Genomic DNA, 17500 nt, shown 5'->3' on the forward strand with positions numbered 1-17500 from the left:
GACTGCATTATACACAATTATGCACGCTAAAACAAAACATATACTCTATAAGTGGTTTGTGGGAAAATCTCGTTCCAGTTAAGGCGTGTCTCAGGAGACAGGACAGCTTGGCCAGACAGTCTAGAGAACGACATCGCCAACAACAATAACATCAGGCAATTACATTATTTATCTATTCATTTATTATTATTATTTGTTTTTGTATTTCAAAAATCAAACGATTCTCCAGCATAGAAAATAAACTGTTGGTTACTTTGGTGTTACGAACAGCGGCTGTCTGCCTAATACCAGCTAGGCAAAACTAAATGGGACGAATATTAAAGTATCGCTAGTAAATTTTTTTAATATAATCACCTCATATACATAAAGATAGATTTCAGCTATCTAAGACTGCTTTAAGCTTACCGGTAGGGCCTGGTCCAAATAGTTGAAGACTGAGATTTTGACGGGTAGGATTTCGCCGCGCTTGACGGAGGGTGGGAGCGTCAGTTCGGCGAAGAAGGGCGTGAAGGTGGTGATGGAGGACTTGTCGGAGATGCCCACGCCCTTCTGCGGGTGCACGCACACGGTCTTGCCAACCCACTCAGTCACGGTGTCGGGCAAGGTGAGGTCCTGCAGGTTCTGACCACTGTCTCTATAGGAGATAAAAATATCACTCAAAGAGGATTTACACAGACGTTTACTTAAAAAAGTGTTCAACCTCACAATTAAATAATTTATAAGTACAAATCCCGAAAATTCTAAGTCTATATGTGACATAGTATTTAATTTACAATCTAATATCTAACGAGAGATCGTCTATTTGGCCATAATGTGAAAATCCGAATTACAGGCGCTTATAACTGACGTTTGTTCCGAAAGATAATATATATATATATGTATAATATGCATATATATGTATATATATACATACATATACATATGTATATGCACATATATATGTACATGTATATATATGTGTATGTGTATGTGTATATATATGTATATATATATATGTATATATATATATGTGTATATGTGTGTATATATATATGTATATATGTGTATATATGTGTATATATATAATATATATATATATATATATATACATGTGTGTGTGTGAGGTGTGCCACATATGGAAAGAATACAGTAGAGATGATTATGATCGAAGTGGAAGACAGAGATAAGAAGAGCAGAAAGTTTGTGATAAATTATGTGCCTCCAAAAACAGCCTCGTGGGAAGAGAGTGAACATAAAAGTATGTTAGAAGACACAAGGATAACATTAAATAAGATCATGGAAAATGGAGAAAGAATAGTTATGATGGGCGACTTTAATTGCAAAGAAGTCTGCTGGGAAGAGATGACAGTAAAGGGTGGAGACGGCTAATGGGGAAATGTTAGTCGAGATGATTATTGACCATGCAATGACACAGTGGATACAGGAGAACACTAGGTATAGAAATGAAGAACCATCGCGACTAGACCTAATAATCACATCTGAACCTAGAATAGTGGAAAAGATTGAATATAAAACACCAATAAGTAAAAGTGACCACATATTGATTGAACTGGAACTAAATGAGGAGAAATACATGAAAAGAAATGAACAATATAGAAAAGGAAGAATGATGTATGAAAAAACAAACTTTGATAAAATAATGGAATTCTTTCAAAAAGAAAACTGGGAAGGAATATACAAAGAAGAAACAACAGTAGAAGAGAAATGGAATATTTTGACAAAAATTTATAAAAAAGGATTGGAAAAGTATGTCCCAAGACAAAAACAAGAAAAAGAATATGTAAAGTGCTGGTACAACAAAAGTTGTAGGGAGTTAAAAGACAAAAGAGATAAAGCTTGGACCAAATTTAAGAAAGACAAAAGACCTGAAAAATGGAAAATATATACTTGTTATAGAAATGAATATGTACAAGTGTGCAGAGAGGAAAAAAGAAAGTATGGAAAAGATGCCATAGAAAAATGTAAAGATCTACCAAAATTTTTTACAGATTTGTAAACAAACTGAAAAACAAACAAGATTTGGAGAAATTAAGAAAAGGAGTTGAATACACAGAGGAAATAGAAATGGCAGAAATTATGAACAAGCATTTTAAATCAGTGTTTACAAGGGAGAACATACAACCTGAAGAGATCGAATGGAAAGAGAAATTCCCCCCTATGAAAGAAATAGAAGTAACAAAGAATGAAATAATGAAACACTTGAGTAATCTTGATGTAAGAAAATCGCATGGACCAAACGAAATAGCAAACTGGATTTTGAAAGAATGCAGGAATGAACTAGCAGACAAAATACATAGCATAATAAACAGTTCCTTGAAAGAAGGAAAAGTTCCAGAAGATTGGAAAAAAGCAAATATAGTACCTATATATAAAGGGGAAATAAAGAGGACCCTACCAACTATAGACCAGTCTCTCTAACAAGTACAATAACAAAAATTTGTGAAAGAATCGTCAAAAGTAGATGGGTAAAATATTTAGAAAAAACAACAACAACAACAACGTGCTAAATCCAAGGCAATTTGGATTCAGACAAGGACGATCATGCGTCACCAATTTAATATGTTTCTATTCAAGGCTAATAGATATAATACAAGAAAGAGATGGATGGGCTGATTGTGCATTTCTTGACATAAAAAAAGCTTTTGATAAAGTACCACACAAGAAGTTGCTTAAGAAATTAGAAACCGAAGGAGGATTACAGGGCAAACTACTTAAATGGATGGAAGACTTTTTGCAAAAAAGAAAAATGAGAGTAGTGATAAGAAACAAACACTCAAATTAGGATGAAGTAATAAGTGGTGTTCCACAAGGAACAGTTCTGGCCCAAATAAAGTTTGCTATATATATTAATGATATGGATGAAGAAATTGAAAGTTATATGAGCTTCTTTGCAGACGATGCAAAACTATTAAAAAAAGTGAACACGGAAGAAGATTGCGAGTCACTACAGAGTGATCTAGATAAAGTCTGGGAATGGAGTAGGAAGTGGGAGATGGAGTTCAATACTAAAAAGTGTAGTATAATGAAATTTGAAAGAAGCAAAAACACAATAATAGGATAATATAAATTGGGAGAAGAAAGTATAAAAAAGTAGAAAATGAGAAGGACCTGGGAGTCATTGTTATGAATAATATGTCACCTGAGAAACAAATAAATAAGATTTTTGGTGAAACTTATAATCTAATAAGAATCAAAGTGGCATATACATGCCTGGATGAAGAAATGTTGAAGAAAATACTAATAACTCTGATAAGACCAAGATTGTAATATGCAACAACGATGTGGTCACAAAAAAAAAAAGAAAAAAAAAAGAAAATATATATATATATATATATATATATATATATATAATATATATATATATAAACTTGAAAGAATACAAATAGCAATTACAAAATTGGCAACAACACTCTCAAAACTATCATATCATATGAAGAGAGACTAGCAAAACTTGAGCTACAGACACCAGAGCAAAGAAGAGAGAGAGGAGATTTGATAGCTATTTACAGAATCATGAAAGGCATAGAAATTATTAATAGAGAGGATCTAATAAAATGGGATGATAGGAATACAAGAGGACACGGAAAAAAAATCAAGAAAGACAGCTATAGAAGAGATCTGAAAAAGAACAGCTTTCCTCACAAGGTAATAGACAGTTGGAACAAATTAGATGAGAAAGTAGTGTGTGCAAAAACAATACATGAATTCAAAAATAGTTTAGATAAAATGAGATATGAAAACGGGACACCACGAGCATAGCTCCCCTTCCCGTAAAATACAACTAGGTAAATACACACACGTAGACGGATTCACGGCGGAGATCGGAACTCCGGAGATGTGAAATTTTCATGGATTTTAACAACGATGGAGTACCTTTTTGTATTAGTAGGGAAGGGAAAAGCTCGTGGTGTAGTGGAAAGGTGATGAAAGGGGAGAAGGGGAGGGATTACTGAGGAAAATGGAAGGAAATGAGGTAGACGAACGGGCTCCCCCTGACGGCAGAACAAATGTAAACAAGAGGTATGGTGATGACGCAGGGGAAGTGGAAAACATCAGTAAAAGCATTAAGGTTAGGTTAGAGCGGATAGAGCAGAGAGTTGATGAATTGGAAGAGTTAAAGAAGGAGAACCAAACCATAACCAAAGAAATAGAAGAATTAAAAAGATAGTTAAAAGAAATAGATGATGAGAATGAGGAATTAAAGATGAATAATAAAGAGAATAAAGAGTCCATAGCAAAAGAAGTACAGGGTTGGAAAAAAAGTCCAAGAGAATAACAAAATTGTATTTAAGGATATAGTGGCACAACAGATGAAAGATCAAACTAAAGACACAATTATTAAAGTGATGAGAGAGAAGGAGAATATAGTGAGAGGCTTAGCGGATAAAAAGAAATGTATAATCATACTGGGATGGAAGAGAAGTATAATACAAATTGGACTACAAGAATAAAAGAGAAGGAGTAAGTAAATAAGATATTAGAAGTATTTCAAGAAGATGGAACAGAAACAGAGAAAGAAATTGAAGAAATATATAGGCTAAGGAAATACAATACAGATAAGACCAGACCAATCAAGACCAAATGCAGGTCACAAACAATAGCAGAGAGTATCTTAGCAAAAACAGGGAAACTAGTAAACAGTGAATAACTTAAACAGGTATGGATAAAAAGAGAAATGAATAAAGAGGAGATGAGAAATAAAAAAGACAAGCTAAAAAAAAAAAAAAAAACGAGAAAAGAACCGAGACAGAAAAAGAGAAATTCTATTTGAGAGTAATGAACATGAAAGTGAGAAAATGGTTCATAGCAGAGAAAAACGGAAGGGAAACAGAAAACATGTTGAAAGTAGCAGAAAATTGAAAATATCTTACACAAATATAGATGGCTTTATAACAGGCTTGAACGAACTGAATGATTACCTAAAGGAAAAAGAACCGGACATAATGGGAATGGTGGAGACAAAATCGAAAGGTCCACTACCACCCAACAGTGTAGGATATGGTGCATATATTTGTTGGATTAGAAACAGAGAGGTAAAACAAGGAGGTGGAGTTATGTTCCTGACTAAGAAGGATGTAAATGTTAGGAATGTTACATATGGAAAAAATAGAGTAGAGATGATTATGATGGAAGTGGAGGACAAGGATGGGAAGAGCAGGAAGTTTGTAGTAAATTATGTGCCTCCTAAAACAGTTTCGTGGGAAGAGAGAGAACACAAAAATATGTTAGAAGACACAAGGATAACACTAAATAAGATAATGGAAGATGGAGGAAGAATAGTTATAATGGGTGACTTTAATTGTAAATAAATCTGCTGGGAAGAGATAACAGTGAAAGGTGGAGACGACCGATGGGGAAGCGTACTACTTGATATGACTATAGCACATACAATGACACAATGGATAAAAGAGAATACTAGGTATAGAAATGAGGAAGAGCCATCGAGACTGGACCTAATAATCACACCAGAACCCGAAATAATGGACAAGATTGAATATAAGACACCAATAAGTAAAAGTGACCACATAGTGGTTGAACTGGAACTAAAGGAGGGAAAATACATGAAAAAAACGAACAATATATTAAGGAAAGATTGATGTATGAAAAAACGAATTTTGATCAAATAAGAGAATTCTTTCAAAAAGCAGACTGGGAAAGGACACACAAAAAGAAACAACAGTAAAAGAGAAATGGAATATTTTGACAAAAAAATTATAAAGGAGTGGAAAAGTATGTCCCAAGACAAAAGCAAGAAGAAGAATATGTAAAGTGATGGTACAGCAAAGGATGTAAGGAGCTGAAAGACAGAAGGCATAAAGCTTTGATAAAATGGAAAAAATACAAAATACCTGAAAAATGGAAAATATATACTAGTTATAGAAATGAATATGTACAAGTATGCAGAGAAGAAAAGAGAAAATACGAAAAAGATGTCATAGAAAAATGTAAATATCAACCAAAACTATTCTACAGATTTGTAAACAATAAACTGAAAAACAGGTAGAAGTTGGAGAAACTACGACAAGAATGAGTTGAATACACAGAGGAAATAGAAATGCCCGAAATTATGAACAAGCATTTTAGATCGGTGTTTACGAGGGAGAACATGCAACCTAGAGATATCGAGTGGGAGGAGAAAGTCCCACCTATGAAAGAAGTAACAAGGAATGAAATGATGAATCACTTGAGTAAACTCGATGTTAGAAAATCGCATGGACCAGATGAAATAGCAAACTGGATTTTGAGGGAATGCAGGAATGAGCTAACAGACAAAATACATAACCTAATAAGCAGTTCATTGAAAGAGGGAAAAGTTCCAGAAGCTTGGAAAATAGCAAATATAGTACCAATATATAAAGGGGAAACAAGGAAGGCCCTACTAACTATAGACCGGTGTCTCTTACAAGTACGATAGCTAAAATTTGTGAAAATTATCAAAACTAGATGGGTAAGGCATTTGGAAAAAACAACATACTAAACCCAATACAAATTGGATTTAGAGAAGGACTATCATGCGTCACAAACCTAATGTGTTTCTATTCAAGGTTAATAGATGTAATACAGGAAAGAGATGGAGGGGCTGATTGTGCATTTCTAGACCTGAAAAAAGCTTTTGATAAGGTGCCACATAAGAAGTTGCCAAAGAAATTAGAAACTGCAGGAGGAATACAGGGCAAACTGCTGAAATGGATGGAAGACTTCCTGCATGAAAGTAAAATGAGTGGTGATAAGAGACAAACATTCTAATTTGGATGAAGTGATAAGTGGAGTTCCACAAGGAACAGTTCTGGTCCCAATAATGTTTGCTATATATATTAATGATATGGATGAAGGAATTGAAAGTTATATGAGCTTCTTTGCGGACGATGCAAAATTGTTGAAAAAACTGAACACTGAAGAAGATTGTGAGTGGCTATAGAATGATCTCAACAAAGTATGGGAATGGAGTAGGAAGTGGGAGATGGAATTCAATATTAAGAAGTGTAGTATAATGGAATTTGGAAGAAGTAAAAAAAGAATAGTGGGATCATATAAATTGGGAAAGAAAAAAACAACAACTAGAAAATGAGAAGGACCTAGGAGTCATTATTATGAATAATATGTACCCTGAGAAACATATAAATAAGATTTTTGGAGAAACTTATAATTTAATAAGAACAATCAAAGTGGTATTTACATACCTTGACGAAGAAATGGTGAAGAAAATACTAATTACTTTGATAAGACCAAGACTGGAGTATGCAGCGACGACGTGGTCACCAAGTAAAAAAAAAAAAAAAAATGTATAACAAAACTTGAAAGAATGCAAAGAGTAATTACAAAACTAGCACCAACACTTTCAGAACTATCATATGAAGAGAGACTAGCAAAATTGGAACTACAGACATTAGAACAAAGAATGAGAGGAGACTTGATAAGTATTTATAGAACCATGAAAAGCATAGAAACTATTTATAGAAAGGATCTAATAATATGGGATAACAGAGATACAAGAGGACACGAAAAGAAAATCAAGAAGGACAGTTATAGAAGAGACTTGAAAAAGAACAGTTTTCCCCACAGGGTGATAGATGTTTGGAAGAAGTTAGATGAGAAAGTGGTGTGTGCAAAAACAATGTACGAATTTAAAAGAAGTCTAGACAAAACAAGATATGAAGACGGGACACCACGAGCATAGTTCCCATTCCCGTATAATACAATTAGGTAAATACACACACGACGGTCGAAGCGACAGCAAAGTATGGAACTCCAGGAAAACTCAAATTTCGAGGATCTCAACGACGAGGGAGTACCTTTTTTGTATTAGTAGGGAAGGGGAAAGCTCGTGGTGTAGTGGGAATGTGAAGAAAATGAGAAAGGGAGGGATTACTGAGGAAAATGGAAGGAAATGAGAAAGGAGACGAACGGACTCCCCCGGACGTCAGAGGGAATGTCAGCAAAAGGGCTGCAGACGACGCAGGTGAAGTCGAAAATATCAGTAAAGGCACTAAAACTAGAATTATAGATAAGAGCAACACAACAGAAAGTGGAGATAATAATTTCCATGGATTTAATAAGGGAGGGGATACCAACCTCCCCCGATTAGCAAGCCTAGAGGAAAAACTAGAGAAAATGATCGAACACAAGGAGGTTAGGTTCATCCAACTTACACGGATTACGCAAAGAGTTAATAAATTGGAAGAACTAAAGAAGGAGAACCAAAACCTAAATAAATAGAAGAATTGAAAAAACAGTTAAAGAAGTAAAAGATGAGAATGAGGAATTAAAGAATAACAATACAGAGAATAAAGAGTCCATAGAAAAAGAAATACAGGGTTGGAGAAAAGTCCAAGAGAAAAATAAAATTGTATTTAGAGATATAGTGACACAACAGATGAAAGAACAAACTAGGAACACAGTTATTAAAGTGATGAGTGAGAAGGAGAATATAGTAAGAGACTTAACGGACAAAAAAAAAAAAAAAAGTATTATTATAGTAGGGATGGAAGAGAAGCATAATCCAAATAGGACTACAAGAGTAAAAGAGGAGAAGGAAAAGGTAAACAAGATAGTAGTAGTACTTCAAGAGGATGAACAAGAAATAGGGAAAGAAATTGAAGAAATATATAGAATAGGGAAATACAATACAGATAAGACCAGACCAATTAAGGTTAAATTCAGGTCACAAACGATAGCAGAGAATATCTTAGCAAAAACAGGGAAACTAGCAAAAGGTGATCAGGTATGGATGAAAAAAGAAATGAATAAAGAAGAGGATGAGAAAACAAAACAACTAGAAGCTAAGGAAAAAAACGAGAAAAGAACAGAGACAAAGAAATTTTATTGGAGAGTAGTGGATATGAAAGTGAGGAAATGGTTCATAGCAGAGAAGAACGGAAGGGAAACCGAAAACACGATGGAAGTAGCAGAAAATTAACAGATAGCAGGACTCCTAATCCCATCCCCCGTCCCATTTTTGTTGCCTTTTACGACTCAAGTGGAAAGGCTTGGTGGTAGCATTCTCTTCCCCCCCCCATATATATATATATATATATATATATATATATAAGCAGAAATGTAGTAGCACATTTGTAAATGACACAGGAAACCCACAGTCGGAGAAAATAAACTTCGAAAAAAGAAGATTCCTATATTTCGGCTATCAACTATAGCCCTCTTCAGGAAAATACATAAGACAGAGGACAAAGGGGACCTATAAGCTACAGAAAGAAGAGGGAATGTGGACAGATGGCATTACTCAGGCGTGGGGTAAAATGGGGTGGTGAAGGAGGGTGAGGGTGAGATGAGGGGGGGTTGTAAGCTCCGTATCAGCCTACTAACTGCCGCGCGTGAAATAATGTCAGGAGTTCACTGCCCTTTAGATATGTTAATGTTGGGGCATTCCTCAATTAATGCTGATTCAACTATTTTTCTCCTGAAACCGCAGTGGGACTTGAACACTAATCTGTCCTTACCCCAGTCGAAAGAATGATTCTTATTTTTGACATGAAGAAATACAGCCGAGTTTTCTTGCCCATACCTAATTGACCTTTTATGGTCTGCCAATCTAGTGTTCAAGCCTCTCCCGGTTTGACCCAAGTAAACCAAATCACAATCTTGGCAGGGCAAACAATAAACACTAGGTGACTCTACTTCCTTCGGTTTTTGTTGAACATTCACAATTTGCTTACGCACGGTGTTAGGATAGTGATGAGCAATAGTGAGACGCTCATGAGGAAACAACTTGGTAGAAGAACTGATGGTTCTACTGTATGGAATTTTTTAGGATATCCTTAAAGAGCGGTGATAACTAGAGGGGACGGAAGTTTTAAAATGGTTGGCCCTAGCCTTACTGAGGGCTTGGTCCAGAAACCAAGGTGGATATGCTAACTTCTTAAGTTGACATTTGATCACTTCGATTTCATGGTCCAGAAGTTGAGGACTGCAGATCCTGAAAGCCCTCAAGTAAAGGCCAGAGGCAACATTTTTTTTTTTTTTTGTTTTTTTAATATTGTCAGGGTGATTACTAAAAAAGTGAAGGTAACTCCCTGAGTGGGTGGGCTTTCGGTACACTGTAAAATGTAAGTTATCTTCAATTCTTCTTATTAGAATGTCCAAGGGATTTGGTGTCCTTCCTCCCATTCAATTTTGAATTTTGAATGCCCCAACATCAACATATCTAAAAAGCAGTGAACTCCTGACATTATTTCACGCGCGGCAGTTAGTAGGCTGATACGGAGCTTACAACCCCCCCTCATCTCATTTATACCTCCCCTTTGTCCTCTGTCTTATGTATTTTCCTGAAGAGGGCTACAGTTGATAGCCGAAATATAGAAATCTTCTTTATTCGAAGTTTATTTTCTCCGACTTTGGGTTTCCTGTGTCATATATATATATATATATATATATATATATATATATATCGATTGATAAGAGAAAGATAAGTATGTATGGGAATAAATAGTGGTAATGGACTTGGAACTCTGCAGTGTAGGCCTTATAATGTGTTGCAGTCGCCTTTATTCTTATGTTCTTTAGTCGACCTACGGAATGACGACGAGGTCCCATAGCCAAGTTTCGGGGAAGTAGGTTCTGGCAGCCACGTGATCCTCGGATGGCCCACGGCCGGATGTTTCCCTAAAAATACCGGGCGAGAACAACACCAGAGGAACTGTTGGAGAGAGAAAACAGCGAAGGTCGTTTGATTCATCGATTAAATTGACGTATTATATACACACAAACTGTTCTCACATGATAATGATTATAAACTGGACAAATTTAGATTTAAAAAGGAAATCGGCAAGAATTGGTTTACTAATAGGGTTGTCGACGAATGGAATAAACTTGGTAACCATGTAGTAAGCGTTGAAACTATCAGTTGTTTTAAGAAACGATTAGACAACTTTATATATGGGTCTCTTGCAGTCTCCTTCATTCTCATATTCTTAGGTTCTTAAATAACCTTGTTTCTTCACACTCAGAGGAATTGCTTTATAAACATAGTATACGGAATATATATCTAAATGTATGTTGCATATCCCATTGTAAAGTGAAACTTTAAATTTCATGAATATTGACAATGCAGTACGTACCTGCGCGCGCGCGCGTTTGTGCGCGTTTGTGTGTGCTTGTGTGTGTGTGTATGTGTGTATGTGTGTGTGTGTGTGTTGCATGTGTGTGTGTTGCATATGCATGTGTATTGCATATGCATGTGTGTTTCACACGTGTATTCACCTAGTTGTATTTACCTAGTTGTATTTTACGGGAAGAGGAGCTATGCTCGTGGTGTCCCGTCTTCATACCTCATTTCTCTGCTGTCGTTTGTGACCTGAATTTAACCTTAATTGTTCTGGTCTTATATGTATTATATTTCCCGAGCCTATGTATTTCTTAAATTTGTTTCCCGATTTCAGGTTCATCTTCTTAAACTACTTCTAATATATTATTTACTTTTTCCTTTTCCTCCTTTATTCTTGTAGTCCTATTTAGATTATACTTCTCTTCCATCCCTGATATAATTATACATTTCTTTTTTCTGCTAAGTCTCTTACTATATTCTCCCTCCCCCTCATCACTTTAATAACTGTCTTAAGTTTGATCTTTCATCTATTGTGTCACTATATCATTAAATACAATTTTGTTGTTCTCTTGGATCTTTTCCAACCCTGTGCTTTTTTGCCATGGTTTCTTTATTCTCTTTATTATTCCTCTTTAATTCCTCATTCTCATCTTTTATTTCTTTTAACTGTTTTTTCAATTCTTCTATTTCATTTCTTTAGTTAGGTTTTTGTTCACCTTCTCCAATTCTTCTGATTTTTCAACTCTGCGCAATCCGTGTAAGTTGACCGAACCTATTCTCCCAATATTCGGTCATTTTCTTAAGTTTTTCCTCTAGGCTTGCTTATCGGGGGAGGTTGGTATCCCCCCTCACTAAATCCATGGAAATTATTATCTTCACCTTCAATTGTGTTGTTCTTATCTATATTTCTAATCTTTAAGTGTGTGTGTGTGTGTGTGTGTGTGTGTATTTACCTAGTTGTATTTTACGGGAAGGGGAGCTATGCTCGTGGTGTCCCGTCTTCATATCTCATTTTATCTAAACTATTTTTAAATTCATGTATTGTTTTTGCACACACTACTTTCTCATCTATCTTGTTTTAACTGTCTCTTATTCTGCGAGGAAAATTGTTTTTTTCACATCTCTTCTATAGCTGTCTTTCATGATTTTCTTTCCGTGTCCTCTTGTATTTCTATCATCCCATTTGATCAGATTCTCTCTATCAGTAATTTCTATGCCTTTCATGATTCTGTAAATAGCTATCAAATCTCCTCTCTTCTGTGCTCTAGTGTCTGTAGTCCAAGTTTTGCTAGTCTCTCTTCATATGATAGTTTTGAGAGTGTTGGTGCCAATTTTGTAATTGCTCTTTGTATTCTTTCAAGTTTTTTTTATACATTTTTTTTGTACTTGGTGACCACATCGTTGCAGCATATTCCAATCTTGGTCTTATTAGAGTGATTAGAATTTTCTTCACCATTTCTTCATCCAGGTATGTGAATGCCACTTTGATTGTTCTTATTAAATTATAAGTTTCTCCAAAAATCTTATTTATATGTTTCTCAGGTGACATATTATTCATAACAATGACTCCCAGGTCCTTCTCATTTTCTACTTTTTTTATTCCTTCTCCCAATTTATATGATCCTGTTATTCTGTTTTTGCTTTCTCCAAATTCCATTATACTACACTTTTTAGTGTTGAACTCCATCTCCCACTTTCTACTCCACTCCCATACTTTATTTAGATCACTCTGTAGTGACTCACAATCTTCTTCCGTGTTCACTTTTTTAATAGTTTTACATCATCTGCAAAGAAGCTCATATAACTTTCAATTTCTTCATCCATATCATTAATATATAATGCAAACATTATTGGGGCTAGAACTGTTCCTTGTGGAACACCGCTTATTACGTCATCCCATCTTAAGTGCTTGTCTCTTATCACTCATTTTTCTTTCTAGCAAAAAGTCTTCCATCCATTTAAGCAGTTTGCCCTGTATTCCTCCTTCAGTTTCTAATAAGCAACTTCTTATGTGGTACTTTGTCAAAGGATTTGTTTTAGGTCAAGAAATGCACAATCAGCCCATCCATCTCTTTCTTGTATTATATCTATTAGCCTTGAATAGAAACATATCAAATTAGTGACGCATGATCGTCCTTGTCTGAATCCAAATTGTCTTGGATTAAGCACGCTGTTTTTTTTTCTAAATATTTTACCCATTTACTTTTGATAATTCTTTCACAAATTTTTGCTATTGTACTTGTTAGAGAGACTGGTCTATAGTTGGTAGGTTCTTCTTTATTACCTCCTTTATATATAGGTACTATATTTGCTTTTTTCCAATCTTCTGGAACTTTTCCTTCTTTCAAGGAACTATTTATTATGCTATGTATTTTGTCTGCCAGTTCATTTCTGCATTCTTTCAAAATCCAGTTTGCTATTTCATCTGGTCCATGCGATTTTCTAACATCAAGATTACTCAAGTGTTTCATTATTTCATTCTTTGTTACTTCTATTTCTTTCATAGGGGGGACTTTCTCTTTCCATTCGATCTCTTCCGGTTGTATATTCTCCCTTGTAAACACTGATTTAAAATGCTTGTTCATAATATCCGCCATTTTTATTTCCTCTGTGTATTCAATCCTCCTTGTCTTAATTTCTCCAATTCTTGTTTGTTTTTCAGTTTGTTGTTTACAAATCTGTAGAATAGTTTTGGTTGATCTTTACATTTTTCTATGACATCTTTTTCATATTTTCTCTTTTCCTCTCTGCACGCTTGTACATATTCATTTCTATAACAAGTATATATTTTCCATTTTTTCAGGTCTTTTGTGTTTCTTCCATTTGGTCCAAGCTTTATCTCTTTTTTCTTTTAACACTACAACTTTTGTTGTACCAGCACTTTACATATTCTTTTTCTTGTTTTTGTCTTAGGACATACTTTTCCACTCCTTTTTTTATAAGTTTTGTCAAAATATTCCATTTCTCTTCTACTGTTGTATCTTCTTTGTGTATTCTTTCCCAGTTTTCATTTAGAAAGAAATCTCTTATTTTATAAAAAAAAAAAAAATCATACATCAATCTTCCTTTTCTATATTGTTCATTTCTTTTCATGTATTTTTTTTTCATTTAGTTCTAGTTCTATCAATATGTCACTTTTACTTATTGGTGCCTGGTATTCTATCTTTTCCACTATTTCAGGTTCTGATGTGATTATTAGGTCTAGTCGCGATGGTTCTTCTTCATTTCTATACCTAGTGTTCTCTTGGATCCATTGTGTCATTGTGTGGTCAATAATCATCTCAAGTAGAACATTTCCACATGAGTCTTCTCCACCCTTTACGGTCATCTCTTCCCAGCAGATTTCTTTGCAATTAAAGTCGCCCATCATATCTATTCTTCCTCCATCTTCCATTATCTTGTTTAGTGTTATTCTTGTGTCTTCTAACATACTTTTATGTTCACTCTCTTCCCACGAGGCTGTTTATGGGGGCACGTAGATTATTACAAACTTTCTGCTCTTCTTATCTCTGCCTTCTACTTCTATCATAATCATCTCTACTCTGTTCTTTCCATATGTGACACTCCTCACGTTTATATCCTTCTTAGCCAGGAACAGAACTCCACCCCCTTGTTTTATCTCTCTGTTTCTAATCCAATAATTATATGCATTGTGTCCTATGCTGTTGGGTGGTAGTGGACCTTTTAATTTTGTCTCAACAATTCCCATTATGTCCGGATCTTTTTCCTTCAGATACTCGTTCAGTTCATTTAGTCCTGTTATTAATCCATCTGTATTTGTGTAGGATACTTTTAACTTTCTGTTATTTCCATTGTATTCTCTGTTTCTTTTTGTTTCTCTCTGTTATGGTCCATTTCTTCAATTTCATATTCACTACTCTCCAGTAAAATTCTTGTTTTTCGGACTCCGTTCTGGTCTCGTTTTTTTCTTTAGCTTCTTTCCTTTTCATTTTTTCTTCCTCTCTTTCCTCTTTATTCATTTCTCTTTTTATCCATACCTTTTTATATTGTTCACTTGCTGCTAGCTTCCCTGTTTTTGCTAAGATATTCTCTGCTGTTGTTTGTGATCTGAATTTAATCTTAATTGGTCTGGTCTTATCTGTACTATACTTTCCGAGTCTAAACTTCTCTTCAATTTGTTTCATTATTTCAAGTTCATCTTCCTGAACTAATTCTAGTAATCTGCTTACTTTTTTCATTTTCCTCATTGATTCTTGTGGTTCTATCTGGGTTATGTTTCTCTTCCATTCCTAATATAATTATACATTTCTTTTTATCTGCTAAGTCTCTTACAATATTCTCCTTCTGTCTCAGCACTTTGATAACTGAGTCTTCAGTTTGTTCTTTCATTTGCTGTTTAATCATATCAGTAAATGCAACTTTACTATTTTCCTGTATCTTCTTTCACCCCTGTGCCTCTTTTGCTATTGCTTTTTTATTGTCTTTATTGTTCCTTTTTAATTCTTAATTCTCCTCTTTTACTTCTCTTAACTGTCTTTTTAGTTCTTCTATTTCATCAGTTAAGTTTTTGTTCGCCTTCTCTAGTTCTTCCAATCTTTCAACCCTTTCCGCAATTTTTTACAATCTACCGAACCTAATCTCCCAATGTTCGGTCATTTGTTCAAGTTTTTCCTCCAGTTTTGCCAGTCGGGGGAGGTTGGTATCCGCCCCCCCCCTCATTAAATCCATGGAAATTATTATCCTCAACTTCTATTGTGCTGCTCTTATCTATGTTTCTAATCTTTACATTTTTGTTACTCCCTTCATCGTTACTAAATTGCTCTGGCCCGCGCTTGTTTACATGGCGTCTGCCTGCCTAGACCAAGTCCTCCCCTTCCTCATTTCCTTCCATTTCCCTCAGTAATCCCTCCCCTTCTCCCTTTTCCTCACTTTCCCACTACACCACGAGCAATTCCCTTCCCTGTAAATACAATAGGTAGTTCCTTTGCGTCGAGATCCACAAATATTTCACTTTTTCTTCAGGACGTCAATCGTCGCCGTCCGTCCGACGTAAGTGTGTGTGTGTGTGTGTGTGTGTGTGTGTGTATTTGTGTATGTGTGTTTGTGTGTGTGTGTATGTGTGTGTGTGCGTGTGCACGTGTATGTGCGCGTGGGAGTTTGCGTGTGTGTGTGCGTATGTGTTCAAGTGTATGTGTATTTGTGTTTGGGTGCGTGTTTCAAAATTGTGCCTATGAGTGTGTTATGGATATGTCTATATATATTGCTCATATAATGCGTGGCTGTGTGCATTGTGGATGCATGTCTTGTGAGTGGCTATACGAAAGCATTGAACGAGAGCACAGGGTTACACCCAACCCGTTCAAATCCCAGTATTTAGAAAAAAAAAAAAGAAAAAAAAAATCGATATACCTCTTGACCCCTTGTCGGAGCTAGAAAGCACAGGTGATGTTTTGGTTATAAGAAATTCATGAATATGCTATTACCTCTGTAGCATCGACGCGTCTCCGTGGTCAGGTCTGTGAAGAAGAAGAGTCCAGATGCCTGGAAGGAAGGATCAGGTACTGTAGGTGAGGCCATTACATGAATATCTGGCACGCTGCCATTCTTCCCGATTGTACAGGTAATTTCTATTCAACACAATATGAAATAGTGAATATTTCTGTAAAGGTTTGCAACAAATTAGGCTTTAGATTTTACAAAGAAATGTATAGTTTTTTTCTCTATATGTAATATGTTATTCAACATCAGTGCTGTAGCCTAAATGTGGGTATTGAATATCTCAAACCTAACATTGTTATGTTCCACTGTACCAGTATAGATTTATTCTGTTCTTGTACAGAAACTACCTTGTAACTAATTGTTCTATTTATTTTCATCTTGCTAATAACTTTCATTTAAAGTCCTTAGCTCACTGTGGTAGAGATTTTCATATTTTCACTAAGTGATCTACACTTCTGCCACCCAACAACAATTGTGCCAAACGAAAGACCTCTTGAGAACCATATAAAGAGCGATACGTTGTTTCATTGTTAACCTTTACGCTTCACAAGACGTCTTCACAAGACGCTTCCTCAGTTACAACGAAAGGTTCAAGGCTGCTCCATTAGCTGCCCGAAAAAAAGAAAAGAAAAGAAAAAATGTGTCGCCTCACTTACGTCAAAAACCTTGCTCGAGTCGTCAAGATGAGTCTCATAATTATCACCAAACCTCCCGTAATCCGGAAACCTTAGTGACTCTTCATCCAATAGCCCTGCAGAAGAAATTTAAAATTATATGTCTTTCAAGACAATAATAAAAAAAGAAAAAAATCAGTGCTTAAAGTTACCGTACATGTGCCATTACGAATTGTAAACATCTAATTGTTATGATGGGCAGCTCACCTGAACTATGACATTCCTTGTATTCGGACTAATATATATATATATATATATATATATATATATATATATATATATATATATATATATATATATACATATA

General features: G+C 35.2%; 1 protein-coding gene across 1 annotated transcript in view; it reads right to left on the minus strand.

Annotated features, from left to right (window-relative positions):
* The window catches only part of LOC143041126 (murinoglobulin-1-like), a 116520-nt gene that overhangs the window by 51676 nt on the left and 47344 nt on the right, over window positions 1-17500 (minus strand). Inside the window, exons 14-17 of the mRNA XM_076212871.1 lie at window positions 17176-17270; window positions 16504-16561; window positions 10528-10651; window positions 406-634 (exon numbers count right to left, since the gene is read on the minus strand). Of these exons, the coding sequence (XP_076068986.1) occupies window positions 406-634; window positions 10528-10651; window positions 16504-16561; window positions 17176-17270 (506 nt within the window). The remainder of the gene's footprint in view (window positions 1-405; window positions 635-10527; window positions 10652-16503; window positions 16562-17175; window positions 17271-17500) is intronic.

Source organism: Oratosquilla oratoria, chromosome 2 (assembly GCF_046742065.1).
Source record: "Oratosquilla oratoria isolate Oo_2021 chromosome 2, ASM4674206v1, whole genome shotgun sequence".
Lineage (NCBI taxonomy): Eukaryota > Metazoa > Arthropoda > Malacostraca > Stomatopoda > Squillidae > Oratosquilla > Oratosquilla oratoria.